At 36.8% G+C, this 27,513-nt stretch overlaps 1 protein-coding gene across 2 annotated transcripts in view; it reads left to right on the forward strand.

The window, feature by feature from the left end:
- The window catches only part of LOC145666739 (uncharacterized), a 114,408-nt gene that overhangs the window by 18,650 nt on the left and 68,245 nt on the right, over positions 1–27,513 (forward strand). For both annotated transcript variants that reach the window (XM_081734288.1, XM_081734281.1), the window contains 3 exons: positions 7,479–8,060; positions 14,985–15,411; positions 21,995–22,157. In XM_081734288.1, the coding sequence (XP_081590414.1) occupies positions 7,490–8,060; positions 14,985–15,411; positions 21,995–22,157 (1,161 nt within the window). In that variant the 5' untranslated portion in view covers positions 7,479–7,489. The remainder of the gene's footprint in view (positions 1–7,478; positions 8,061–14,984; positions 15,412–21,994; positions 22,158–27,513) is intronic.

Here is a 27,513-nt window from a genome sequence, read left to right on the forward strand (position 1 = left end):
CATTTCCAGAAAATCTTGATTAACTATAATACCATTAATAATTTTAAACAGAAAAAACATGGTGCATTATTTCTCTCCTTTTCACCAGAGACGTACAATTAAATTCCCTTAAGATAACACTATAGTTCACTTTCATATCATACGCAGTGATTTTGATTCTCTTGTACCATAAGTACCTTAAAAATCTTTTTTGTACTGATTCGATTTTCCTTATTTGATTATCATAACAGGGGGACCATACTAATGAAGCGTACTCTAATTTACTTCTAACTAATGAATTAAATAATTTAACTAACACTTCTGCGTTATTTAATTCCTTTGAATTTCTAATTATGAATTCTAAAGCTTTATAGGATTCATTAACAATTCTATCAATATGTAGATTAAATTTTAATTTTGTATCTAAAGTAACACCCAAATCCTTAATTTGTGTTGATCTTTGTAATATTTCATTGTAAATTTTATAAGTATATTGAGCTGGTCACCCTGTCGTCAAAAAGTAATAACAGAACATTTTTAACGTTAAATTGTAATTTATTATCAATACTCCATTTGTAACAACTGTCAAGATCCTTTTGTAATTTCTTTGCGTCTTCCATATTATTTATTGCCCGAAATATTTTTAAGTCATCCGCGTACAATAGACATTTGGAATAGTTTATAACGCCAGGCAAATCATTAATAAACAAAAGGAAAAAGAGTGGGCCCAGTTTAGACCCTTGAGGTATTCCTGAATGAATCACGTATCTATCTGAGCATAGCCCATTATAAGTAACAAACTGTACACGTTCTCTTAAATAGGATTTAATTAAAGTTAATAACGCTTCTGATAAGCTCAAATTTGCTAATTTGTTAAGCAATATGTTATGATCTAATTTGTCAAATGCCTTCGCAAAGTCGGTATATATTACACCAGTAGAACAACTGTTTCCGTTCAAGGAGTCCAAAATAAATTGCGTAAGGTTAGTCAGATTCGTAGTAGTGGATCTCCCTGGTAAGAAACCATGTTGACACTCTACTATGTATGATTTTACATGATTAAATATCCTACTGTACAATATGTGTTCAAATATTTTAGACGGCATCGATATTAATGAAATAGGCCTATAGTTTGTAATATCTTTTGGATTTCCAGATTTATAAATCGGAGTCTACTAATTTTCCAACATTCAGGAAAACACCCAGTAACCAAAAATGAAATTATAAATATAGCAAAGAGGAGTTACCAAAACATCTACACAATCCTTAAAAACATAATATGGTAAATTATCTGGACCACTAGTCTTGTTGATCGAGTTTTCTTTATTGCTTCCTTACATTCTTCCTTACTCACTTCTTTTATAACCAGGCAGTGAGGTATTAAAGGTATATTCGAGATGCTCCATTCGTAGAATGAAGACCTTTCATCATACACAGTATGAAAATATTGAGCGAAACCCTCAACAATATTTTTATTTGTTTTTAATAACTCACCCTTATATAACATAGTAGATGGACTTTGTAAACATCTTTTCTTATTTTTTTATGAAACTCCAGAAGTGTTTTGTGTCTCTACTAATATTATTCCCTATATTTTGAATATATAAAGAATAAGCTTTTTTAATCATCGTCTTAGATTTCCTGTGCAGGTCTAAAAACCTTTCCAAGTTATACTGTGAGTGTTGTTTACGTTTCCTATAATATTCTTTATGTTTCAAAAGACTTATAATCACAGAAGTAAACCAAACCGGGCACAAATTCTTTATATGTATCACTTATCCATAGGGTCGAAGCACTGAACTAAGTTCATCATTAGTGATTTCCATGGGAGATCCAATATGCGAACATGGCTATATTGTATACTTGCACTAGACAACTGTACTTGACTGATTGTGCCATTTTCATGTTCAAAATTCATGGTTTCTGGGTGCTGACGAAGAAAGGTGTCCACATGATCTTGACATTTAAACTTGATATACAAACTATAATCCTCATTATGATATGGAATCGCCGCAATATCTTTAATTTGTAACTGCAATTCGTTAGTTAACCAAGTCTGTATCCTGGATACACTTTGCCTGATATTACGCGTCATCTTGTCAAATGCAATTCGAACGGTATCTTTACGTAAAGCATTCATTGTAGTTGGTACAAAACTAGTGTAGAGTGACACAACAACGAGGATTCACTAAACAAAACTAGGATTAGGTACACTGAGAAACACACAACTGAATATGTATCAAACACAAAGTCTGTCAAGGCGAACTTAGAACCAATTTGCAGTGGAGCTCACACACGAGGTGCACTACACCGCGTCTCACAAGGAACTAAGACCACTGAGCCACCGCAGCCCCTGAAAGAATACAATGAGGATATAGATTAGAAGACAGAAATGAGACAGGTGAGAACATATTACAAGTGGCGGAAACATACAATTTTGGTATTATGAATACCTTCTATGAGAAGAAAGAATACCTTATTACATATAAGAGTGGCACTTTATATCAAGGAAGAAGTAGGAAGAAGACAACAAAATATTCCTATTTAAGCGAAGTGGTGGAAACTAGGTAAAACAAGTGCTAAAATGATTCGAGAGAAATTAACACATCTCAAGAACTGTTAATTGGATCACTAGGTGTTCTCGGTGCTATGCTAAACGCTTCTTGAATAGTGCGACGTTGCCAGATAGTGTCGAGTGTTTACTGATGATGTTAATAAAGGGAGTAATCATGGAATTCTGCTTAGACACTTACTGGAGATATTATTTTCTGACCCTTACCGCGATTCCTTTTCTCGAACTGCAACGCTAGAATCCAAAAATTTTCTTATTTTGACTACTACATTAAAGGTACAAATTTGGTAACAATATGGCGTTCTGCGCAAGTTTCGTCTCAAAATCTATTTCCTTAAGTATAAATTAATATTTAAATAAAATATGAAATATAAGACGAAAAACGGTCAAACAATATATCTAATTCGTGATAAGATTGTTACTTTAAAATACTTTACGCACACAAATAAACATTTCATGAAACGAAGCACTTCTAGTAAGATCTAACAGCAAGTGCCATCTTGTGTGCTAATGATAAAACGAATCAAATATTTTCTTTTATTTATTACATTTTTCGATATTAAGAGACACAACCAAATGAATCAGTGTCTTGTGCTGTAGCTGAAATATCTTTTAGTACAATATTTATAATATGTAACGTTTCATTGTGCAGTAGTTAAGGAATGAGCTAAAATATGTACTGACTTCTGGGTGGTGATCCACCTTAAAGAAGGAAGAAAAGGTGCACGTGGAAGAGGAGTGCACTAGAGGATCAGTTGGCACAAGAAAACTAGAAAAGTTGTGGTAGAAACAAATAGAAGACCTGATTGAAGGTGTTTATTATCATAATAAACAAAAACGAATATACACACGATTTACGTATTTGCGGTGCTTGTATGACCATAGTTTTTGTTAAAATTATCAAATCATGATAGGTGTGAATATTAACTTATGACAGCTGTAAATATCAACTTAAAAATTTATTATACTGTAGAGGAATAGCGGTTAGGCTTGTGAAAAAAGTTTGGTGCAGGTTAAGAGTAGTCGGTCATTTAAAAAAAAAAAAAAAAAAGTTTTGACTTTTCTTGCTTTAGATGGACCAACGTCACTCGTACGTGACAAACTAACTAAATATTCAGAAAATAGGATAGATTCTTAGTAAGCCAAGAAGTAGTGTGTTGTTTAACAGGTCGTGTGAAAGTACGCCATAGAGAACACATTTGCGAGAAATTTCCCTTCACAAGTTCAAACTGAAGCATTCTGCACATTTAAATGCAAAAACTATCAGTAAGAGGTGGTGGTGTGAATGAACGCACCATGCGCTCACCATATTTGCTAATATTGTAAGGGTTATCCATTATGTCTTTCTCTTCTGAGGCGCAATTATTATTGTAGATCGTTATAGTACTGATCTCCGTGAAGAGCACCACAAGCACCCAACAATGATCAACACAAATGGAGTTTCATTGCAACGACCCGCTCGGGAGAGTAATACTCCCGGAAGTACGTTTTTCCGCGCGCTACTCTAGCCAGCTGTTTTACGCGCTATCCTAGCCAGTTGTTTTAAGTTGGTCACAAAATTTATATCATGAAGTACAAGGGGAACAAAACAAGCCCTATATCATGGAGTACAAAGGCATAAATACTACAATTACTTATCTGCACAAAAGTAAATAAATCACTTTTTAAAGTATTATTTTCATATTATTTTAATTTAATAAGTGTTATAAAAACGTAAAAAAATGTTAAAAAAACCCTCCTCGGGCCAGGTTTGAACTCACGCCAAAAGAGAATTTTATTATTAGCATATAACGCTTGCCCACTCGACCACGAAGGCCGGCAGCAACAAGCGTTTGATTTCTGCTATTTTAATGCAACGTGGCAAGAAGTGAATAACGCCAACCAATCAGAACTCTGTTTCTCGTTTCTAGTTCCGGGAACATTACTCTCCCGAGCTAGTCCTTCATTCCATACTGGTGTGTGTCAATAAAACGCTAACATTGTGTTTTAGTTTGCGAAAATCGGAATAGCAACTATAATTCATATTCGTATCGTCTTTATTGCAGAAACTTCAGAGGACATCCAAAGCATAACAATTGACAGATCTTAAAGTTACAGATTAAAATCCATACTGAATACTGAATGGATACAGAATATTTACAGATATGGATGCAAAAAAGAAAAGAATGAAAAAAAAGTAATACATCATCTAATATATATATATATAAAATCTCGGTTGTAATTCCAATACAATACAAAGAATATATTACTATACATATCAATTCATTTTTCTCATAGCTATTCAATGCTATGTTCTTTTTCACTTTAACTGCTTTGTAATTTCGGAAAATTCTTCTGTATCATATATTGGATTACTTAATAAGAGTGATTTGAGTTTACTTTTAAAAGTACCGACTTCAGCATCTCTGAGTGCTTTCGGGAGAGAGTTGGATAATTTTGTGGACGTGCCAATAAAACTCTTTTGTGTATTGGTATAATTGTAATACACTTGTGTTTTGAAATAATTGTTTATTGTGTCTCTTGTATTGTGTTGTGATTAGCAAATTAAGCAAAAACTCATACGGAATGAAGCCCATTATGTACTCACATTATACGAAAATGCACGTCCACATATCGCTCAAAGGACTGTGCAGACTGTTGAATTCTCCATGTTTTTCAGTGCTAAACCCTTCTCCTACCGTCTCTCCCACCACGACCCGCTCGGGAGAGTAATGCTCCCAGAAGTACGTTTTTTCGCGCGCTACTCTAGCCAGATGTTTTACGCGCTATCCTAGCCAGTTGTTTGAAGTTGGTCACAAAATTTATATCATGGGGTACAAGGGGAACAAAACGAGTCCTGCGGGGCTTCTAACCCTTTCCTACTACTACTACTACTTATCTGCACATAATTAAGTAAATCACTTTTTTGAGTATTATTTTCATATTATTTTCATTTAAAAAGTGTTATAAAAATATAAAAAAATGTAAACAAGAACTTTCCTCGGGCCGGGTTTGAACTCACGCCAACACAGATTATCTTCACTAGCATATAGCGCTAGCCTACTTTTTTTAAAAAAAAAACCTTCCTGGCTATTTTTTTCTATTTTAACCACTGTTCAGGACTACTAGACTCGACAGGGACACGAACATACAAACATCGAGGACAGTTAAAATTCCACCCTTGCTACTACAGGGGGACTTGAACCCCCAATGGGCTTCAGCTCACGATCATTAACCTAACGCTCGGCTACACCCACCGGCCCCACTCGGCCACAAAGACTGACAGCAGCAATCGTTTGATTTCTGCTATTTGAATGCAATGTGGCAAGAAATGGATAACGCCAACCAATCAGAACTGTGTTTTTCGTTCCTACTTCTGGGAGCATTACTCTCCTGAGCTAGTCCTCTCCCACTAACTATTGCGTCTCCGGTATCTTGACACGGTAGAACTTGCGGTTGATCGGGCGGTGCAACGTGTGCTTGAGGACTTCTTCGCATCGTATACTCTACCTTTATTTCGTTATGAACTCCAATTGTTAACGTAACGATGGCAAAAGTATGTTACTACAGCCGGAAACTACTTTGATTTACAAGAGGTCCAATCCGTATGTCTTTGCAAAATTTTGAGAAACGCAAGGCAAAACTTGGAAGAAGGAATTGTAAGTACTATACCGATTGTCCCAATATAATGATCGCTGATAGCAACAAATATAAGTGTGTGTTTCACAAATATGTGTGAATGAACATGTTTCATTTTGGAAGTAATTCCCTCATATGATGCTGTAAATTATGATCTATTATCACTCTTTGTTTCTTTATTCCTTTGACCTTACTTTATCATTCTTAATTGCCTACCGGGCATTGAATACAGAAAGCCGCCAAAAATTGCTCTTAATTGCTTAGTAAGAGGGTCTTTTATATTGAATATATTTACTCAGTTAGACGAGTAATTAGAGCAATCATACCCAACTGAATGTCAGATCCAACGTCACAATTTGCTACTATGATTCTCCTTCAATCAGAGCAGGGAGAACGCAGCAAACCTAGCGCTGAAAGAAGACAGTAGCGGTAGGCGAGATATAGTTGATCATTTTGTAACTACAGTTCTCGTGGATTCATAACTAATTGAATATTGCCAGTCTTTTTTTAAAATTCCATTCAACGTATTTCGTTCCCTCTTCATTTTTCTTTTGGCTCAAATGAATCTCTTTTTTGTGGCTCTTATCTTTAAAGCCCTCTCCCACTTTATGCAGACAAGTTGGACATAACTGCTTTAGAGACTCCTCGGAACAAAATCTGCAACTCTTACAAAGAGAAATCAATTAATAATTTATTGTGTATTAGAAGTATTCATTTTGTTAGAACTTGGCTCGAATTCACTCTCACATAACCGTTGTCTTATAACTGCAAATAGACATCTTAAGTTTGCTTAATGTAGAATGAGGGAAAAATGGAATTGTAAAGGATATAGAACACATTGAAAATGGATCTCATTATTTGTTTATATAAATATAGTCGCTTCTGCCATTACAGATTATAAGATCAGGCAGCTGATAAGGGTGGCTGAATCTGCAGGGCAGATGCCTCAGATTAGCAAATTCGTCAGTTGTGGTTTCAAAAGTGTGTGACATCCTGTACAACTATCTGCCGGTCATTGTACCTCAAACACTGTCATTCCAAATCGTTGTTATTACGGGGCCTTATTGGATCTCGCTGTTACTTAATTTTCCGTTCGTCAGCATACTTTTTTTCTCAATTGTCTTCATTAAGTTGAATTCCGCTCCTTTTCGTTTTGGATTCGCAGGATCTTACAGTAGTTCAGGAGTTAAGAATTATGTATTTCAAAATTTGTTAAAGATCATTTTTACTTTAAGTATGCTGCAAACACAAATCTGTTATCAGCTAATGCCCTGAATACTTGTCTAAATTATTCATCTCTATTTTTCAGCTACAGCGAGAATGATGACTCCAGTGACAACGGGGTCAACTCAAGTAACATCAGCGACGCCAGCTCAAACACCATTTCCTGGTGGTAACATGACATCAGGGTCTGCTATAGCTCCACTTGGTTTGGGACTTAATCCAATGACAACGGGATCAGGGAGTGCATATCCAGATGGTGGAGGGCTTTTCTCAGTTCCACAAACAACAATGCAAGGAAATGTGGGAACAAATGTACCATTATTTCCAGGACAAGCTTCAACATTCGGTGTAGCTCAGCCAACACAACAAATCAGTTTTGCACCTACAATGTTAACCCAATCGCCGAATCTTACTTTTGGACAACCGTCGATGACAGGTCAAGCTTCACCTCAACAAGGATCTTTTAATTTCACATTAGGGCAACAGACTGGACAAACATCCGTGACCTCCACAGGATTTACTCCGTCCTATACAACCAGTCCTTCGGCTAGTGGGGTTTCGACTGCTACATTAGGAGGAAATGCATCTGTTGCTAGTTCAACAACAGCAGCTCCTAATTGTTCGAGCAATACAACACCAACAGCTGGACAAGCCACATTACAAACAGGTAAGTGTGTAGCGTTCCCAATTAAAATATAGGTATTAAAATGTTAGGTTGGAAGAAATGAAATGACCGCTTTGAATCTGGTGGAAAACTCTTCTCAACAGGACAACAAAGGGAGAGATTGAAGTCACGTGTCTAACGTAATCAGCAAATAGACAGCAGTATCTAGATCAGTGGCGGATAATGTTAATGTTGCAGCGTTGCGCAACGACAAAAGTATTTAAAGAAAAAAATATTAGCAGTAGTAGTAAAGAACAGTAAAAAAAAAACAGTGTCTCTAATTTATATTGCGTTGCAGCGAGCATACAACGACCAGATTTCTTCAGCGCGGCAATTGGAGCGAATGTTAAATCCCCTGTCCCCTATCTCAGAAGTTAAAGGCTCTGGTCGTTGCAGTGTTTCTGCAACAACGCGTCACTTTGCAGCGAACGAGAAGGTTTTTCGCGCTAAATAAGATTTCTGAAATTTATTTCACTGCCAATTACAAATGGAATTTATTTTCATGCATTCATATTTTTAAATTACGGGACCATACTGAAGCAAATCAATGTAATGACCGAAAGAAAAAAGTGGTTGCAGAATTACAATATAAGAAAGAAAACATTAATAGAGTAGAAAACAAATGAAAGTAAACACGCATTTACAAGTTAATTCTTAGCTTATATAGATAACGAAGGCTCCTTGAACTGCAATTTGTGAACCAGATATTATTAAGTCAATATATAGAATCCTCCTATGTGGATAGTATTTTAGTATATGCATATTTGTTTTATAAAACAAATGCATTTTACACTCTTGATAACTTTCCACATAAAACTGTATGATAGGAAACGCCATATTGAATTTGGGACTGGTTAGCAATGCTCAGGGGCACAGCCACGAGGGAGGGGTCCACCGGGTCCGGACCTCCCAAAAATTTCCGAAAACTCGACTAACATTTGTAGACTTTCTTAACAAACTATACTTGTTTAACAGAGAAATGATTCATGTAGGCTAAATATTTTATTTTACGCCTCATCATGTAATCTTTCTTTTCTTATAAAAATAATTGTTCTATCATATTTTTCGAAAAAATGTAGGTGACAGAAATTAACTACTTCTCGCCTTTTCGGGTGCAGAATAAGACAGATTCGATGTTACATAGACGTATTGGACCCCTTCAATTACTTTGGACCCATCCCAGCAAACATTTCTGGGTGTAGAACTGGCAATGCTATTTGTTTAGACGTTCTTTGACGTTTGGCTTTTGTTACATGTTGATCATACAGCTGGCGAATTTCAAAGTATGCTTTCCACAACGTACCAAATTAATAAGCATTGTTTAGCCTCCTGTGGAAGTATATGTGTTCATCGTGCATTGGTTACGACCAAGACGGACAGTTTGGAATGTAGTTTTTCTTTTACGCACGTGCGTGGGTTGGTGTATATGTGACATTCGCAATTCATATACCTCTTTTGTGTCAGTTATCTTTTCTGAATCAGCTGTTTCGGGTTTTAGTTATTACATTACTTGAGTTGTGTGTACTCTAATTCTGTAAATAACCTACAAATTCTGAATGAATTCTATACCATGACTTCTGTAAATAGCGTACAAAAAAGTAATTTGCCCAGCTCTCCACTGAGGAAAAACTTGCAATTACGTGTTAGGCTAGTTTTAGACGGAAGCATTTATCGTAGCATTTCTCGTAGCAAAAATCGTATCATCGATATCCTACCGTGTAAAGTAGCAAATGCTATAGCATTTCCCATGCCATGGCATATCCTATGGCATTTCTTGTCGATAGAACCTGCTCTATTTCGTAGCATTTTCCCCAGCATTTCTGCTCCGATTGCAGCGCCGTGGTGTGTTAAAAGGAAGCGATGTGTGGGAAATTGAATTATAGTAAAGAAAAAAGTTAGAGTAGGGATGCTATTATTATGTTGATTAAACAAATATGAGGAACATCCTTGTTTGTACAAAGTTAAAGCGTGCAGTTTCACTATACGGATACATACAGAAATTCATTTAAAAAACTTTCTCGTTTCATTTATTGGTGTGCTCTTGCATTCTCCGGTGCAGGTTCACTTTAACAGGTGGTAACGTGTAGTTTTACTATACGGATCCATAGTATAAGTAGTAGTAGTAGTAGTAAGAGGAGGAGGAGTAAGTAGTAGTAGTAAGCAGCAGTAGTAGTAGTAGTAAGAATAATAGTAGTAGTAGTACTAGTAGTAGTAGGAGAAGTAAGTAGTGGGAATGGGTTAGAAGCCCCGATGGGGATGGTTGGGTTCTGTTTTCGATACAAAATGGGGAAGTTACAGACCTGCCAAAATTTTATGGCAGCTTATTGAAAATTACGTGCATTTCAGGTTCGACTTTAATTTCTATATTTCCACATAAATACGCATCTCAGATGTAAGTGCACACCATATTTTCATTACTTATACACTACATTATTAAAACATTAGAAATTTTTTCTGTAAATTTTAAAATCTATGGATCTGTATAGTATAACTGCACCGTTAAAAGTCCTTTGTATCATAATAACCATATGCGAAAACGGGCTTTAGAAGAAATAGTGACTGAAATATCTGTTTTTAGTTTTGGAGCCATAATTGCGCTCTTCTCCAGTGATTTGTTTGCTACGTCACGACAAAATGCTTATCAAAATGCTACCATGTAAAAGCACAATATACTTTTCATGCTATAGAATATTATACGAGATTTTTGGCAGCACATCTGCTACGAGAAATGCTACGATAAATGCTTTCGTCTAAAACTGGCCTTAGAGACTTAGACAAAACAAGCAAAGGGCTATTCAGAAAAGGGTTCGAAAAAATCCGGTTTAAATTCACAGGACATTTTACGGCAACGATGTTTGCCTTAGATATATTTCTACAATTTGTTTTAAATTTTCCTAGATAAACTGTGAATAAAGTGTGTTCAATTTACATTTTTTATAACACTAATCTCTGCCACGAACTGTCTTCAGTCTACGCTGCAGAGGAATTTGGATCACTGTCAGGAGCTGGGTTTGATAGAATGAATTGTTCGCAATAATCTAGAAAAAAAAATATTTAGTGGATTTATAAAGCTTCTGAAATTAATATTAACTGTACCTATGACGTCAGCAAAAGGAGACAGGCGTTTTTCTACATCGAAAAGAATGGACACTTTCAAGGAATTGAATGTCCCAAGAAAGGTTATCACCATTGGTTACGCTTTCCATCGAAAAAGTCCTCATAAAGGGAATAGCAGAGTTCAACCAGCATGTACGATATTACACAAATTTACATCAAGAGAGGAGAATGGACGTACTAATTAAATAAGGTGACTAATCGGATAAAATGTTCTGAATTATTTTTTATTTTTTACAATCAGAATTTTATTTAATTTCACATGTCACATAGCATTTGCATCTAAAGTTATGCTGATTAGACAATGAGTGCAGTTTATATCTTCTGTCTCCGGTCGTTCATACTGCAACACCCGAAACCACAATCTACCGTCCACCACTGATCTAGATAGAAAGGAGGTAATGCGTTGTTGAACAGTGTCGTATAAATGTGTGCCTATGGAGAACACACAATTGCGAATAATTTTCTTTATCAATTCAAACTGGAACATTCTGCACAGCAAGCTACGAAAATCATTCACAGTGCATTTGATGCAGGAATGGCGAATGAACGTATCATTAAGGCACAAATATTAATAAGCATAACCTTAAAGTCCCTTGTAGTGCTACCATCGTGTCCATGCCAAGCCAATCGCCAATAGCTGAATTTGAGTTTTTGAATTTCTGTATTTCGCGTCCTTATGCAACGTCGTTGTTACGAAGGATGGAACCTAGTATTAACGTAGGCACCGGACTTTTGCGAAATTTTCGTGAAATGTATTTTTTAACATCTATAGAGGTAGGGTTAAATTCATTTTCTCCTTATTGATCAATTTCAATTTGATTGTTGGTAAGCCTTACAGAGCCGTTACATGGGGGGCGAGTGGGGCGACGGCCCCAAGAGCCAAAAAAGGGGTGCAAAATTAGAAGGAAGTGTGTTACTCGTGTGATGAAAATGGACATGCACTTGCACATATATAAAATGTGAGGGAAAAAAGTACTAAAAAGTGCTCAAAATCAAGGAAAAGCAGGGTTTATTTTTTTAACTTTTCTTACGCTTGGCGTCAACCATGGTGGCAGATATGTATAATTACAACACGGGGTTGATTTTATCTATTATATCCCGTATTAACATTTGAGGAAGGTGCGTACTAAGTGTGATTAAAATTTTGTGAGAATTTGTCACACACAATTGTCAGTCGAGTCGAATGGTAGAAGCTAGCTTACGCTTGCTTCAATAAATCCGAAGAAGTACATTTGGAGCAGTAATCAATTCAACAGAACTGAAAACTTATTTGGTACATCACAATTTTATAAAATTCGAAGTAAGGGATTATTAATTAGTGCACAATAAGTATTATCCATCTTAACAACAACTTAACTAACTATAGGCGTTGCACGCTAAAGTGAGGTCTGACTTACTGAACTCAAAATGTGGCTAAAGAAGTGGGAAAGAATGCTGAACAAAATTCCCGTCTTCATTTCTTTTTAAAAAGTAGTTGCCTCAGACTTGTGCGATAGGAAGTGGTTATTTTATCCTGCTACTTTTCTTAAAGGAACAGGTACAAGGTGTATTGCAAAAGTCATGAAATATATATATACATTTTGTCCAACAGTTCGTAGCATGTTCAGGCGTATTAAGTTAGGGTGGGCCTGGACCCTCAGCTTTGCAGCGCACCCTAGGTCAGTCTGCTTCGAGCATCAGTGGCATCAAGATCGCTGATTTAGTGCAGCCCTGTTTTAAGACCACGTCATGGCGGACACTTTCGAACGTTAGGCGATCAAGTTCTGCACAAACCTCGACAAAATTGCTGCAGAAACTCATGAACTGTTTAAACAAGCCAACATAGAGTCTGTTCTTTTATATATGTGCAAGTTACGAGGTGGATAAAGAAGCTCAAGAGAACCACGAAGGGGTGGACGATGAACCCCGCTCTGGCAGCCATCAACAAGTCAGACGGATGAAAATGTAGCTTGTGAGCGTGAGTTGTTCAATGCTGACCGTTAAATGTGTGTTAGTTGTCACCGTGAACATTCCGAAAACTGTTGTGCATCGCGTCATTACGGAAGAATTGAACGTATGAAAGGTGTGCGCTAAGCTAGTCCCTAAATTTTTGACAAACGAGCAAAAGGCCAGTCGCGTGTTGATCGCGAGTGAACTGAAAGAATGTATGGAAATTGAATCTTTTTTTTTTTTTTTTTTTGAACAACGATGTTACCGGTGATGAGACGTGAGCATTTCAGTATGATCCAGAGACGAAGCGCTAGAGTGCCAAATGGCACACCCCGATATTCCCAAAACGGAAGAAGGCGAGGATGAGCAAATCCAAATTGAAGACTATATGGTGATTGTCGTTTTCGATGCTAAGAGCGTGGTTCACAAAGAGTTTGTATCTGAAGGATAGACCGTTACCGCTGTCTGCTATATGGGTGTTCTGGAAAGTTTGCGGGAAACGGTCATCCGTGTGCGAAAAGACCACTACCTGGTTGCTGCATCGTTATAATGCGGCCAGCCACATGTTTCTGCAAGTCTGTGAGTTCCTCACGAAGCATAACATGACAACGCAGCCATAGCCACTTTACAGTTCCGAACCTCGTTCTGGTCGACTTCTTTTTGTTCCCCAATATCATGGAAGTACTCAAAGGAAGCTGTTTAGACAGTTTTGAGGCTGTCCAAGCGGCTGAGATAACGGATTTAAAGGAGGTTCCCGTGGAGCGCCCGGGCGCACCGGGCATGGGAGGGTCGGTGGATCAAAATGTGTAGGTGGTAATGGACGGTGTTTCGAAGAATATTAACCCTTTATACAGATTTTGTTAATAAATCTTTATTAAAAAAGCTATATTTCATGACTTTTGGGACACACACTGAGAAAAAAGTGTAGGTGGCGTACTTAAAAAAATAGGTTACATGCGTACTGTAGTTTTTGGACTTAACGTAGAACAGACGTATAACTGAAAACGCATGTTTTATAATACTTTCCGTATAAGTGTTCCATCTATACGTACTTTCCGTATGAAACAATATAGGCGGTCAGGATCTCACATACAAATGAACATATATAACATATAACTGACGAAGGTAACGTAAGTATATGCATGTGATATACGGAAAACTGTTAGATGTCAGACATCGTAACATCTAAGGGCAGTGCGTATGTAGCATATGGATAACGATAAAATTTAGTGCGCGTGTCCACATGCCGTTTAGGTCTTTTGCTATTTAGATCTTGTGAACGTTACCCATTTTAAAGTGTTTCTCAACAACGTGATATCAGTATGTGTGTGTGGACTCAGTTCCGTGTACTTTTGGTTTGTCGGCGAGACTGATGTCTCCGGACAAAAAGCATTCATACGGAAGTGAACCTTCACTCTACAGAGCATACTTAATTGAGAAGATAAGCATATCAAAATATTCAGATCAATACTCGCTGAAAACTATAGCATAGTGTGCCAGAAATCTTAAGACGCTTCAAAACACTACATATCAGAACCTCACAGAACAGGATATCCAAAAGAAGAAAGAAAAAGGAAATTAATTAAATTTATTTATAATGTTAATACTCAAAACCCATTTAACGTTGAAACCTTTATTTCAGTGTTATTTTTTAAACGCATTTTTGAGAATAGAATAATTGTAAAATAAATAAGTTCTTTAAATGTCACGTTCCAGTACCTACTAGCTCATCTTGCTCTTGCGTGGTGGTTAACGCCTGTAAATTATAACTCAAAATTAAGAGTAAGATGAAGTTTAGAGAAGTTTTTACAGACCATTGGTCAATTGACGACAGATTTTTCTCTTCCTTGTAGTGAAATAAAGTTATTTTTCGTGTTGCAGGTGGCAATAACCAGCACCTTCAACAAACTGGAGTGAACCATGGAAATTTTACAAGTGCCTCAACACAGGCAAACTTGCAATTAGCAATTTCTACTTCGACAATTAATCAGCCTAGTGCATCAACTACTACATTGAATCAGCAAAACTTGCCAATAACCAATTGTACAACATCTACGTCGATAACATCTTCGACAACCACTATAACCAGTGGTTCCATCACTACAGCAGCATCCATTGTGCATCTTTCGGCTCCTCCACCTATTACAACAAGTGGAGGTGTTCCATCTGTTCCACCAAGTGGAGGTGCTCCACCCAATCCACCAGCTGGAGATGCTGCATCTGTTTCAGCACCTGGAGGTGCTTCATCTATTCCAACAACTGGAGGTGTCCCACCTTTTCCACCAACTGGAGGTGCTCCATCATCCTCGTAAGTAAATTATATCCTTCCTAGTAAATTTTATTTAGTTCTTTTATCATTCATTACAAAATTAAAAGTTACTATGACAGTTTCTACATAAATGAGGAGTGTATTTCCAAAACATACTAAATACAAAAATGTCCGATTTTGAATTGAATATGGAAGAATATACTATGGAACCTCTTACGTTAAATTTTGTAATTATTATTTTTTTGCCAAACACATTATTTTCTGTTGTAAATTCTGTTTGAAGTATCACTTGGGATAGTGTTTCAATGTAAAAAGATATAGTTTTTGCTCTTTCTGAAGAATTCTATCAAACAGATTTAGCATGTTTTGGAAATACACTCCTCAAATTACAATAGGAACTCAATGTAGAATTTCAACTTCAATTTTTATGTAACTTTTAGTATAAACGAGGCGACGATAACTATAAATAAGTTATAATGAGTTAATTGGGTGAATGATAAAACAAGATAAAATTGAGTTCTTCGAGCAAACTCACACATGAGATCTTTGTCCATATATTCCAGATGAACGAAATTAGCTAGTGATTATAGGAGCACAAATAATGTTCCCTGTAATATACTTTTTATGTATACAAACATGACTGTTATTTTTGAACAGGCATTTCATTCACAGAGACAGTTTTCCAAATATATTTTGTAACTCAACTTAACGAATGGGCAGATAAGTTTTAAGTTTTACGCATGACGATAGTAAAGACCATGTTGGTTTTCAGAATTTTCGATTAGACAGTCAATTAAGTTCGACTTTTAAAATTAACAAATTTATCTTACCCTTACATATTAGTCTCCTCTTCACTGGGCTAATAGCTTAACGCGTCTCATATAAGAGAAAAACACAAAGTGAATTGTATTTTCCCTTTCGAAGCGCGAGTCCCCTTCAGGATGTGCCATTTGGACATGGAAGGTTTACATCTCATCTTTCTTGCGCTAAACCATTGAAGGTTCGAAGGAAGTGCAAACAGGTCCGGACTGGCGATCGCCGCCCAGATACGGGCCAAATGAGAGGAGTTCAAGAGGAAGAGAAAAAGATTGGAAAACATGTGCGACAAATAATATTCTTGTGAACAGTCACTGCGGCAATCTCCATACATCAAGCTCTTTGAGCATTTCCTTAAGATCTTGTTGCAACTCACGTCCATTATATTTTATATTATGATCTCCGTGGTATAATGTACTGTGTCGCTACTAAAGAATAGTGTATTTTATATAAGAAAATAATGTGTTTTTATTGTGTGAAAACAATGGGCAGTTGGGGTAATTGAGAATTCGAGGCCAATACAATGTGAAATGAAAGCATTTTATTTTTACGAATATAAAATAATTTGTGTGTAAGTATTCCTTAAGTGAAAACACGTATATATATATATATATTTGTCAGAGATACATCATGTCCGTTACGCCTTTGTGGTACTATCAACTTACGCTGAGCCTAACGATGCTAGAAAATTGTCGTTTCCCCTACATTTTGTGCGGAAATTTTTTTTCTTTAGTTTGTTCATTATTTTAGTTTACCAGAGCAAAATATATGTCCTTTGCGGTTGATTTTTGATTATCATACACTCCACAAACCACTTCCTCAGTAGCACGAACTTTTGAGATAAAAAAAGTTCTGGTTAAATTTTGATAAGTAACACTAATTTTACGCTCTTTGAACACTCATTATATTTATTTTTCACCCATAAAGAATTTTGTTAGCATGAATTTTATATTTCCCACACATGTTGCCGAATTTCAATGAAAATTTCTTGTATCTCTGTCTGAAAAAAATGTCAAAACATCCCACAAAATGGGATTTTCCCCACGGGTTGGCATCACTGTTCATCATGAACATGGCAGCGCCGACTTGATAAACACATAAAGCTTGTTTTCGAATAATTACCTGTAGTAGTGTTGCGAAATTCACACATAAGCTTTTAAAAATCGAAAAGCAATATGCGTCCTGTAGAATCGAAAAACAAAAGTTTTTAATCATCGTCTCCTTCGGCCTAAAGGACATAACCGTGGGGCATTAAACTAAGAACAAACTTCAATTCATATTTCGTTACATACCTCTGTCTGAGTATAAAAATAGTACATAATAGATTCTTCAAACTTGTATTTTACTTGGGGGGCGCGGCGGCTCAGTGGTAGAGCGTTCACCTCCGGTGTTTGGGGTCCCTGGTTCGATCCCAGCTCGCGCCGTGTGGACTTTGTGGCGGACAAACACCGTGTTCGTGGGTTTTCTCGGGGTTCTTCCATTTCCTCCCACTTTCTTCATTCCACCATTTCACTCATTTCTCATTTTCACCGTCTCCTTTAGCCTAACCGGCATAATCGTGGGACGTTAAACTTAAAGATTTCATTTCATTTTTTGTATTTTACTTATTATCTACAGGGTGACCCATAAGTAGTAGATCATAATTGGGGGTACCGTAACTTCTAGCAGAGTCAGCATTAAAAGAAAAGAGATTACTTAGTTGTAACACAAACACTCTTTAATATCGGTTTTCCATTGCACGACATCAGTGTAAACACGACCTGTAACCGCAGACAAATTTTCAAACGATTTTGCACAACGCTCAGCAATAAATTCTTGGTAATCATCCTTCAGGTCCTGTTGGGTGTTGATATTGATATTGTGAAAATAAATTTTGTTCTTTAAATATCGAAAGAAGAAAAAGTCTGGTTGGGTGTCAGGCCCAGTTCACACCATACTGTTTTAACTGTAGGTCATCTCCCAACTTGGTGAGCCACTCTTCAGTAAACTACAGACAGCGTTTACGATTATCTTCATTCAAGTTGTTGATGAGACTTGGATTATATGGTTTTGATTTCATATCTTCGAGTATTCACTGTAATGATGTTCTGAGAATTGTCAGTGTTGCAGACAGATGGTGTGTTGATTTTGAATTTTTAGGGTGACGATGCTAACACCTATTGCAGCTGCTCACATAACAGTGTTGACAGTTTGTTTTTATTTTTATTTTCCTGCACGCGGCATATCCAGTACAAGCTTAGCTTAGCTTAGCTTAGCTTGAAAGTGTGGTTTTGTGTCGAGTATCGGACAAAAGTCCCTGACTCGATGACAGCTATAGAAAAGAAAATGATTAGACCTGTGGGGGTGAGTTAGAATATGAGATACGACGACGTCATGTGACCTTCAGCTGCAACTGTCGCAGTGAGAGGGAGAGTGTGGGTAAAGAGTTATGCTACAACCGTGGCGTCCTGTAAGTTCGTCGGTGTGTATGCGCTGTGCCAATGGCTGCTATAGCGGGGTTGACGTAGCGGGGGAGGTTGGCCCAAAAACGAGTATGGTGTTGATGTAACACGTCCCGGATAGGATATATGTTTAAGTCCTCTAAAAGTTGACGATTACGCGTGTATCGGTCATGGCCTGTTATGATACGAGCTGCCCTGGTTTGCACACTCTCGACCGTGCGCAAGTGACTGAGTGCCGCATGTTCCATGCTGGACATATGTAGGTGATCGTGGACAAAATTACCATTTTAAAGACGTGGAGTCTTGTTTCATGACTTAAGGCACTGCAACGCAGAATAGTATAGAGGGCAGACAATTTTCGAAGGGCTCGGTGTTTAATGTCCCTGATATGAAGACCAAAAGTAAGGCCTCGATCTAATATAACTCCCAAGTATTTAGCATGCAGACGGTGCGGAACTTCAATGTTGTCATAGTATAAACGATGGATGGCTCTGCTGCGTCTTTTGCTATAGCAGACTGCAACGCTCTTATCCGCGTTGATTTTTAGGCGCCAGCAGTACAATGCCAGTTGCATCGAAGTGCTTGTTTAATTTCAAACCTTTGATTTACGGTTATTTGTGATATCACGTTAAAAAATACAAATATTTTAAAGTATGTGTACTTTAAAAAAATATTTAAATAGATCTTTTTTCATAAAGTTTATTTCTTTTTAAATTATTGTTCAAAGCCTTTGTATTTTAATAAACCTTCTCCAAAATCAATGTAAATGAATTGTGCTGCCATCTTTGAAGTTCATTTAAACTATACGTTTGTGGACGTTTATATGTTTGTGGCCAATCCTTTGAACAATGAGATCTCGGAAACTGAAGTCTCTAGAAAAAATAATTTTTCACTGATCGATTCCAAATTTTGGGTAGATTGTCCAGTTCTAACTGAATATTAAAAGAAAAAAAAAACATGCCCAATATTTCTTTATTCCATTTTTACGGGTACACTAGAAGTGTTGAAATTAAAATAAAAACTAAAACATCATATCCTACGCATTATACATACCAACACAACATGATTGTATATAGTGGTTGCATATCTCCCAGGCGTTTGTTTCATTTCCAAACTGTAACGAAAAACTAAGGATAATCATTTCTTCAGTCTAAGTTGAATCTTTCTTGTTTGGGCTGCTTTCTCTAATGAACACCATATATCACTGGCATTATAATTAATTGTGTGTGTAATGTATTTGCTTATTACATACTGCATGCAAGAAGAAAGAAAACACTGATCATACATGAATTAGAAACTCCAACCGGAAGTAGGCTCCAATCTTGCAAACGGTGTGAGATATTGAAAAAATAATCGAAAAAATTTTCCCTTTACGGTATCTCTTGCCGATTTTTATTAAGACGTCTTTCACTTGTGTCTGTAAAGTGACATGTACAGATGTGAGAAATAACAAGGAGATTCATGCTTATATGTGAATGATGCGCTGTGTAGAGAGCGCAGGTTCAACTAGTCTATATATATAAAATTGAAAGTCACTATGTTTGTGACTTTAATCTCCTGAACCGCCAGACCGATCTCGGTCAAATTTGTAACATGTATGAGGTTCGAGGCTGGGCTGGTTTTAAGCTATTCACTTTAATGGTAGAAGTGAGGGGGAGAGGAGTATAAAAAATTAATAAAAGTTAAAAACTCCTGAACCACTCAATCGATCTTGATCAAATTTTCTACAGGGATGAGGTTCAGGCCTGGAATCGTTTTCATGATTTAAATTTGACAGAGTAACGTGGGGAAGGGGAAGGAGGAGGATATATATAGAAGGAGGAGGATATATAAGACCGAAAGTGACTATTTTTGTAACTTATTAACTCTTGAACTATCCGACCGATCTCAAAAAAATTCAAGATACATGAGTTCCGATCTGGAAACAGTTTTGTAATTTCACTTTAACGGTAGATCCTAGGGGAGGGGAGGAGAGGGGGACGTATAAATAAAAACTAATAAAACCTAATAACTTTTGAACCACCCAAACAATCTCGATCAAATTTTCAACATATATGAGGGTCGGGCCTTGGGTGCTTTTTATCGTTTCAGTTTGACGAGCCAACCTAGGGGAGGGGGAGGGGGATATATATATATATATATATATATATATATATATATATATATATATATATATATATATATATATATATATGTAAAAAAATTAAAAATGACTGCTTTTGTGACTTCATCACTCTTGAACCACCCGACCGATCTCAATCAAATTTTCAACATATATGAGTTTGGGGGCAGGGATTACTTTAGGCTATTCACTTTGACGATGCAACGTAGGGGAGAGAGAGGGGGATTGAAATTTAAAAATGATCAAAAATGATCGATATTACTGTTGAATCCATAGTTTTCGGGGTCGATGTGAGAAACAGTGATACTTCTGATGCTGTTTCAATCCAAGTTTAGCTTTGATAGTTGGGAAGGGGAGGGTATAACGTAGGGGAGAGGGATAAACATTTAAAAATGATCTAAAATGACTAATATTAGTGTCGAATCCATAGTTTTAGAAGTAGCTGAGATTAACAGTGACAATTCTGATGTCGCGTGCCGCAGCACGGAGGAGGGGGAGCTATATATAATAATAAACGAAAATGACCAAAATTAGTGTCTAACCCATAGTTTTTGGGTTCATTCAGAAGAACAATGACATTTCCGATCCGGTTTAAATCCAAAATCAGCCCCGCAGCTTGAGGGAGGGGGGAGGAAGAGATATTTAAAAATGATCGAAAATGACCGATATTGGTGCTGAATTCACATCTTTTACGTTCGCTGAGATGAACGGTGACACTTGCGATGGCATGGGCTGCAACATGGGATATATAGACCTATATATATATATATATATATATATATATATATATATATATTATATGTATATACCCTTCCCGTTCACTTCCAATCCCGTTTAAAACCAAATTCAGCCCCGCAAACTGGGAGAGGGGGAGATAATAAAATGATCGAAAATGACCAATATTAGTGTTGAATCCATGGTTTTCGGGGTCACCGAGATGATAATGATGCCATTAAAAACGAAAACAGCATATTTCACGGGTACTAAACACATGAGATACAGAGTTGTCCATTTAAATTTTCATTTCAACCCAGCGAAGCGGGTAATATATGCTAGTAAATAAATAAATAAATAAATAAATAAAATACTTTAGAACATTGCAATATGACACTTCTGCTTCATGTTTCAAGTTAAATCTGTTAGAAAATGCACTCCCACTAGAAATTACTGTATGTCGATTCAAACTCTTGCCTAATATTTAGAGAACTCAAAATAAAATATTTCACTTTTTTATTCTTGACAGAGGCAGTCCAACTATTTCCAAATATTCTAACCTGACATTTGAGAAGTTAGAGCTTATTCTTGCACAGTGGAGGGCAGATTTGATTGAATCAGAGAGAGTCTTCGTGGAACAAGCCACACAAGTTAACGCATTTAACATTCTTATACGCCAGAATGCAGAAAAGGTATAGTAAATAGAGAATAATAATGTTTAGCTGTACTTTTGTGTTTTATAATAATAATAATAATAATAATAATAATAATAATAATAATAATAATAATAATAATAATAATAATAATAAATAACGTAGAAATGTTGTTCTACACTGAGAAAAATCCATTATCCGGACAGCGGTATATTGTACAAATACAAGGATTCGTTATGTTTACTAAGGAAATCTGTACGGAGCGTACTTTATCCATATGCTACACAGCTACTGCCTTTAACGCGCTTGGATGTTATATCATGTCGCTGCAGGATGTCTGACATCTAACAATCTTCCGTATTTTATATACGTATACGTATGTTAAATACTTCAGCTATATGTTATATACGTCCATCTGTGTGTGAGGTCCTGACCGCCTATAGACACCTCTTTCTTGCACCATAGATGACGTCATGAAACAACTGTCGTATGCTTGCGAGCTGGTTTATAAACGAGGTTGTTTACAAACGGAAAAGAAGAGCGGAAGGAAAGAAAAGCCTGGGTAAGTGCAATAGTAAACTATCACTTTAGTTAAATATTCCTTTAGTATAACTTGCTTTAATATAGTACTAAACAAGTAATGTGATTTATGACTACAATTCTTACTATTGTAACTCGTTAATGGTTGAGGAGAAAGAAATGGGTTAATCTGAATTTTGAGAAATCTTTGAATATTAATGTTTTGTAACTTTTTACATTTCAAGGTACGCAAAATGAATGTTATGTGTTTATTCTTTCCTTTTTATATGTGACGGTTTATTACTTGATGGAGATTTACTACAGGACTGCTTAACATAATTGCTAAGAAACCGTTTTCAGCGCGAACATTTTCTTGTGTAGTGAAGATTTAGGATTTAGATTTCTGGGCTTTCGGCATCAATGACCTTGTTAGCCCGTCACATGTGAGTTATGACGTCCCTTGGTGAGCACACTATCCGGGGAAAGGGAAGGAAGCAAACGGCCTGGGACCTATATGTTGGGTACCACCCGGCATTTGCCTGGTGTGAAATGAGGAAAACCGAAGAAAGCCTCATTCAGGATGTCTGGACTTAAAAGCTTTTGATACTTTTTTGACCGAGTGCCCCTACCGGAATCGAACCTGGGTCCGCTCGTACCGAAGGCGAGAGCGTTAGCAACTACGCTACGCGGAGCCACTTGTGTCTAGGAAACCTATTTTTACTAGGATATTTGCAACAAAATTTATTTCCTTTCTTTCTTTATTTTTCTTTTTCTTTTTGTTTTTTTAACAATAAAACAAAACATATTTTACAGCCTCACTGAAATTTAAAAACAGCAGTCAGGGAGAGCTCACGTTTAAGGTTCTTTTTGTTTTGTTTTGTTTTGTTTTGTTTTGTTTTGCTTGTTATGTTCTCTAGTTAACTAATGTTTGAGTTCCTGAGAATTACATTATTATTATTATTGTTTCATAATTTTCGAACCAAAAATTATATGTTTTTCTTTTTTTCCTTGTGTTGACGTCATTGTGGCAAGTTGGGGTGTTTGTATTGTACCTTGGCATTAATTTGGTTACTAGCACATAGTTTCAAGGTCATAAGTTGTAGGCCGCTTGAAACAGCTATTACACAGTTTGAAGAGTTAGGAGTGTCAGGCGTTTGACTTGCAGCTTTCGTTGCAGCGTCTAAATTGCAGTATTGGATTGCGTCCAGCTTCTATGGCTGGTAAAAAAGTTATATCGCTTTCGTAATATGGTAAGAAATACAATGTAACAGTTAGGTATAGTATATATGACTAGTTTAATTAGTCGGAAATTACTCTGTTTTCTTGTCTTATTCTTTCGATTATGTTTAAGTACTGTGTCTTCATAGTATTGTTTCACTATTTCTAGAAGGAATTAAGTATTAACGAAGTAAAGAATAAGCAGAAGCCCACTTTGATTGACGTTTACTATTTCTCATACTTCATTGAGAATGTTTTGATCCCCAATTGCGCAAACTTCTAGTATGTGTGTGTGTTTCTTTTTGTTGTTGTTGTTGCTTACACTGCTTTAGATATGAGCTCCTTCATGGCTAAGCGGTTAGCGCACGCGCCTTTGGTGTGGGAGACCCGCGTTCGATTCCCGGCGGGAGTGGTTCGGAGGCCATGTTAATCAGTAAGTCCACGTCTCATACAGCCTCGTTGCAGAAAAGGATATTAAAATCAACTCAGCACTGCTTTACAGATGGAGTTGTTTGATTCAGGGTTCGAATGAAGCTTTTTACGGGAAGCAGGCACGTAGCCAAAGGGTGGGTCCAGACCCCCCCCCTTCGGATCCAGAAATGAAAAATATTAAGGAAAGATGAAACAGAAAGAAACAGATGAATCAGCCTCAAAAATATAAAGCTACAATAAGCGTTTTGGTTACTCTTTCTTACGAGGAGCTTTGTGTGGAGGAAACGGGAGGGGGGGGGAGGATCAAGTTGAAATTGGATATTATTGTAACGGAACATTCCGAATTCCATCTAGCTCCATGTTAACCGTATGCAGCGGCGCAAATCTGTCTTCAAGATTGGGAGGGACGGGTAAGACAGTTCTCATAATTTTTTTAAGGATGTTCAAAATATTTATGAAGTTGAAAAACAATGCTGCGGAGGATCAGGGGAGCAGAGTTGTCTTCAAAATTGTGAGGCGGGCAGATTTAAGGCTTATTCTGGGGTGGGGACATCAATTTCATCTTACTTTCCTTTGTGGCAATCGGACACAAATCATCACATTTCTCTCCAAAAAACGCATTTCAAATCGGATTATTGAGGGGAAAGTCCCCCCCAGTTCTAAGATTGGAGGGGACATGTCCTCATCCCCCCGGGATTTGCGCCAGTAAGCCTATGGACTACAAATGACGATCGATAAACCGGTTCTTTCAGATAGCCTGTCAGAACTTAAGCAATGCCCAGAATTACTAATAATATGAACCATTTTGAGTTTCGCGGCAACACTAATCCATTTTATAGGATGTCTTTACTCCCGAAAGAGATCTCGTTGCTATCCTTGACGGCATTGAACTAAGATAAGAGAAATAGAAAGAAGACGAGAAGAACCGAGTTCGAATGACCTCGGAAGACTATGTCTTTGTCAATACTTTTTTCTATTCTTTTACGCAAGATTTCTTCATAATTCTTTAATTAAAATACTTACTAACATATCCTCATTTTATTGTCCTAACAAATCAATATGGATATGTTGTCAGTAAAATAGTTTAGATTGATCGAACCCCTGGTGTGATAACCACAGTATTTCGTCACGGACCTCCCGTATTGCGAAATCGTGGCTACGTGCCTGCGGGGAGGGGGCGACTTTTCAGATATACAATCCAAGCATTTTATTTCTCAGTGATGCAAGATATAATATATAGTATATAATATGTAAAATATGAAATGAGGGAAAATATTTTCCCGGCAAGGGAGAAATTCTTTGGCGAGTTGGGGAAATTACTTGACGAGAGGGAAAATCTTCATCCTCCCGTTGATTCAAATCTTGATCGAAGATCATGCGAGTAGGATTCCATATTATGCTGTAGGTGTAGGTAGTACACAGTCTTGGCGCTGAATAGGACGCTAAGCTTCAAGCCAACCACATGTCTGTAATAACCTATTGCGATTGAATGGTAATGTAACGTAATGTACGATATGTGCATTTTCTAGATGCCATAAAATTATAATTTTAATTAAACATTCCACGATTATTTACTTCAGGTTAAAGGAGTTTGATGATTAATTGAAGTGAATAATCGAGGCAGTGATTCTCAATCTTCTTGACTTACGATACACTTTACTAAACCCCAATGAGATCGATTTATTTGTTTAGATTTTGGATTGCTTTCCAACAAGTCGAGCCGCGCCAAAGCTGTGTAGGCTTACTAAGTTAAGTGAACTAATCCTAATCTAAATCCATTGTTTTCGGGGGCGCAGAAATGGACAGTGACACTTCCGATATTATTTATATCAAAATTCAGCCAAGAAACTTGTGGAGGGAAAGAGGGGAGACGGATCTTACAAATGATCGAAAATAACCGATATGAGAGAGCGTTTCGTAATAGTAAAAAAAGTGACTGACTAACGTAACATACATGTATTACTGGTTTTCTTATTTTCACCCAACGAAGCAGGTAATTAACGCTAGTACTAGGTATGTGTAGACTAAATGAGGTGATTTGTTTCGTGACCCTTCGAACAATGTACGAAGCGGATGCAAGCAGTTAATACATGGAGTTAGCTTACCTAAATTTAGATTTCGCTTTCCGAAATCTTAATGGATGTATTAAGTGATTTCGTTACTTACACTCTCAATCTCTAAATACAAGGATTCAAAACACATTTTCGATTCCAAACTATGACTCTGCTAAACAAAGAAAGCATAGGCCAGTGTATGTTTTACTTCATTTTCATATACGTGCTCGTAGGTTTTCTCGGGGACTTGGTTTCCTCCCACTTTCTCATTTCACCAAATATTCCATAATCATTAACTTGCTTTAATCACCGACTCCCTTAGCCTAACAGCATAATCGTGGGACATTAAACTCAAAGACTTTATTTTTATTTTCAAGTAATTACTTTTCTCTCCCTTATTTATTTTTAATTTAATTTCTCTTTCAATTTCCCTCTTTTAGGAACATCAACATAATTTGCAATTCTTTCTCATTATAATAACACTATTAAAAGTCCCATATGCAGCTCACCACGTTGGAACCCAGCGGAAACAGATGAACAACGAATATTGTCGAAAATATGTATTGCTTACAGCGGCGTAGCGAGCATTACAAGATTGGGAGGGGGATGAAACTTGAAATTGACAAGTCTTGATTTTTATCTTAAAAAAATGTCAAGTCTTGATAAAAAAAAATTGCCAAGTGTTTCGAAAATCTTACAAACCCTATGAAAAACTATTACAGCAACCTTATTTTCATATTCGTTCCATTCCATGCCCTGTCTGAGACACGAATAAGATCAGCCCTTGTTCCGCTCTCGAGTCCAATTTAACATCTAACCTCAGGATCATTATCATCACCCACGAAGCACAACTGTTAATTTGATAACTCATGGCTATGTTAGGTAACCTCCGCCAGCTAATCTTCACGAGAACCTTTAAAGTTACAATCAGTTGTAGAAATGCATTTAAAAACGTAGAATAAGGTAGGTTATATTTACTGTTTGTGATGTAGAAGTGCCTAATTTACATATTAAACATTCAATTGAGGGGTTCAGTGAGAGACCAGGCTATCTTACATCCAGGTCAAGATTGAGATTTTGACGGAACAGCATACTAATGTCATTAATTGACCTTTTCCTCAACCACTTGTCTGTGTGGCTTGTCCTGAGACAGGGGCGGATCCAGGGAGGGT

This window comes from Thermobia domestica, chromosome 1, assembly GCF_964235325.1.
Source record: "Thermobia domestica chromosome 1, izTheDome1.hap1.1, whole genome shotgun sequence".
In the NCBI taxonomy this organism is placed as follows: domain Eukaryota; kingdom Metazoa; phylum Arthropoda; class Insecta; order Zygentoma; family Lepismatidae; genus Thermobia; species Thermobia domestica.